The 1,829-nt window shown below is 36.7% G+C and overlaps 1 protein-coding gene across 1 annotated transcript; it reads left to right on the top strand.

Annotated features, from left to right (window-relative positions):
• Nucleotides 1-276: 276 nt before the first annotated feature.
• LOC108222966 (putative F-box protein At4g38870) lies at nt 277-1,455 on the top strand. Its single transcript, XM_017396972.1, has one exon. It carries the CDS (start codon nt 277-279, stop codon nt 1,453-1,455), a length of 1,179 nt encoding a protein of 392 aa, XP_017252461.1.
• The last annotated feature ends 374 nt before the right edge of the window (nt 1,456-1,829 follow it).

Here is a 1,829-nt window from a genome sequence, read left to right as displayed (position 1 = left end):
CAATCCCAATCGAATACCCTCGGATTTCATGAATGTAAAAAAATGCTTTAAAATATCAATCCAATACACCCGAAGCAAAAAGAAGAAAAAAAAGCAGCAGAGGCTATGGGGTTTTTCCATGCTCAGCTTTGGAAGCTGAAACACTCAAAGCGATCCAAAGGTAAGTTAAGCTCCAAGATACATATTCCGATTACTAGTATTTGCCCTCAATTGAGACAATTGAGACACGCGAGTATCATATCGCCCCTTATTAATTATAGATTCTCGAAATCGAAGATGACTTTGTTTCACAATGATGCCCCAATTCTTAAAAAGCATAATCAGACAAGGATTCACGACTTACCTGAAGAATTGCTAGCAGAAATTCTCAAACTACTTCCTGTCAAACATATATTGCATTGCCTGTGCGTCCAAAAGTCGTGGTATTATCTCATACGATCTCCTATGTTTATCACACTTCAATTAGATTATCAGAAGACCCCTAATAATCATCATCCTAAATATCTGTATTTCGAAAATGCTTATACTGATGTGCTGTCACTACGTTTTGATGATGTACAATGTCAAGAATACTGCACACTCAAAACTCTTCCTGGCTTGCCTCAACATTCCTGGCGGGCACTATCATATGGTTTAATCTGTGTGTCAACTATACTCTGGCCGCCTCGTAATGCTACTCAAAAAATATATTTGTGGAATCCTCTTGTGCAAAAATATAAAACTCTTCCAGATTCGCCTCTTCCAATTACCAAGACTAAGTGGAAGGCTTTAGCTTTTGGGTTTGTGCCAGAAATCAATGATTATGTTGTGGTGCATGTTGTCAGTCCTTGTTTGCATTTGAGCCACGGAGAATCTGATCCCCACTCAGTCATCATTGGTGTTTATAATCTAAACACCGATTCTTGGAAGATGTTAACTCAAGATGATGTCTTTGTTCGTATGATCAGTGATAGTGACACTGTTTTCTTTAATGCTGCTGCATTTTGGGTAGGGATTAGTTTGGACAAACGTAGAATACTTATGTGCTTTGATACCAAGACCGACATACTGCGTGAAATCTCATTGCCCAACTATGTTCCATATACGCCTGGTAATCCTATTATTCATCTATTTGATCAGTATATTGCTTACTTTGTTTGGGACAGCGGATATGATTATTTTGACATGTGGGTATTAAGATACAATTCCATAAATGATTTTTTTTGGGAGAAGAAGATGAGTATTAGTCCAAATAAAGATATTCGTGTGGAGGTCTTGGGTGTAAGGAACAATGGTGAACCAATTCTTGCAAGATCATATGACTTGATTTCATATAATCTAGATAACCACGAGGCAAAGAATTTTGTTGATTCATGGGATAGTTGGACTCCTTACAAATATTACGAGGAAGGCTTTGCACCACCTTTTTTCATCAGTCCTTTTGTGGAGAGTCTCGTCTTGCTTGATATAGGTTGAAGTAATAGAACAAAATATCAAGTTGAAGCCTTGTTAGTGAATGTGGATTCTCATTACAAGTGATTTATGAATGTTGTGGATTATGTTTTTTATTTGTGTGATGAATTCTAACGAGGTAGGTTTGGGGTTTGCTTAAAAAATAAATAAATAAGAAACTAAAGAGATGCAATGGTTGAAATATACAGTAGCAAAAAGAAACTATACAGATCTCAAAAAGTAGTGACAGTAAATTTATGTAATTGGATTCCATCTCAGGTGTTCATGATCAGAAACTCCCAAGTCCTAAGAAATTCCTAAGAAAAGAACGATTGTAGCATAGCAATTTATTGACATACTAGTTGATAACACGCGAGGTGCGGCGGCCTATAAAAATT

Source organism: Daucus carota, chromosome 1 (genome assembly GCF_001625215.2).
Source record: "Daucus carota subsp. sativus chromosome 1, DH1 v3.0, whole genome shotgun sequence".
NCBI classification, from domain to species: domain Eukaryota; kingdom Viridiplantae; phylum Streptophyta; class Magnoliopsida; order Apiales; family Apiaceae; genus Daucus; species Daucus carota.
This window is presented reverse-complemented; position numbering and strand designations above follow the sequence as displayed.

Coding starts and splice junctions, on each gene's coding strand:
- LOC108222966 (XM_017396972.1), top strand. CDS start 277: ATGACTTTGTTTCACAATGATGCCCCAATTCTTAAAAAGCATAATCAG.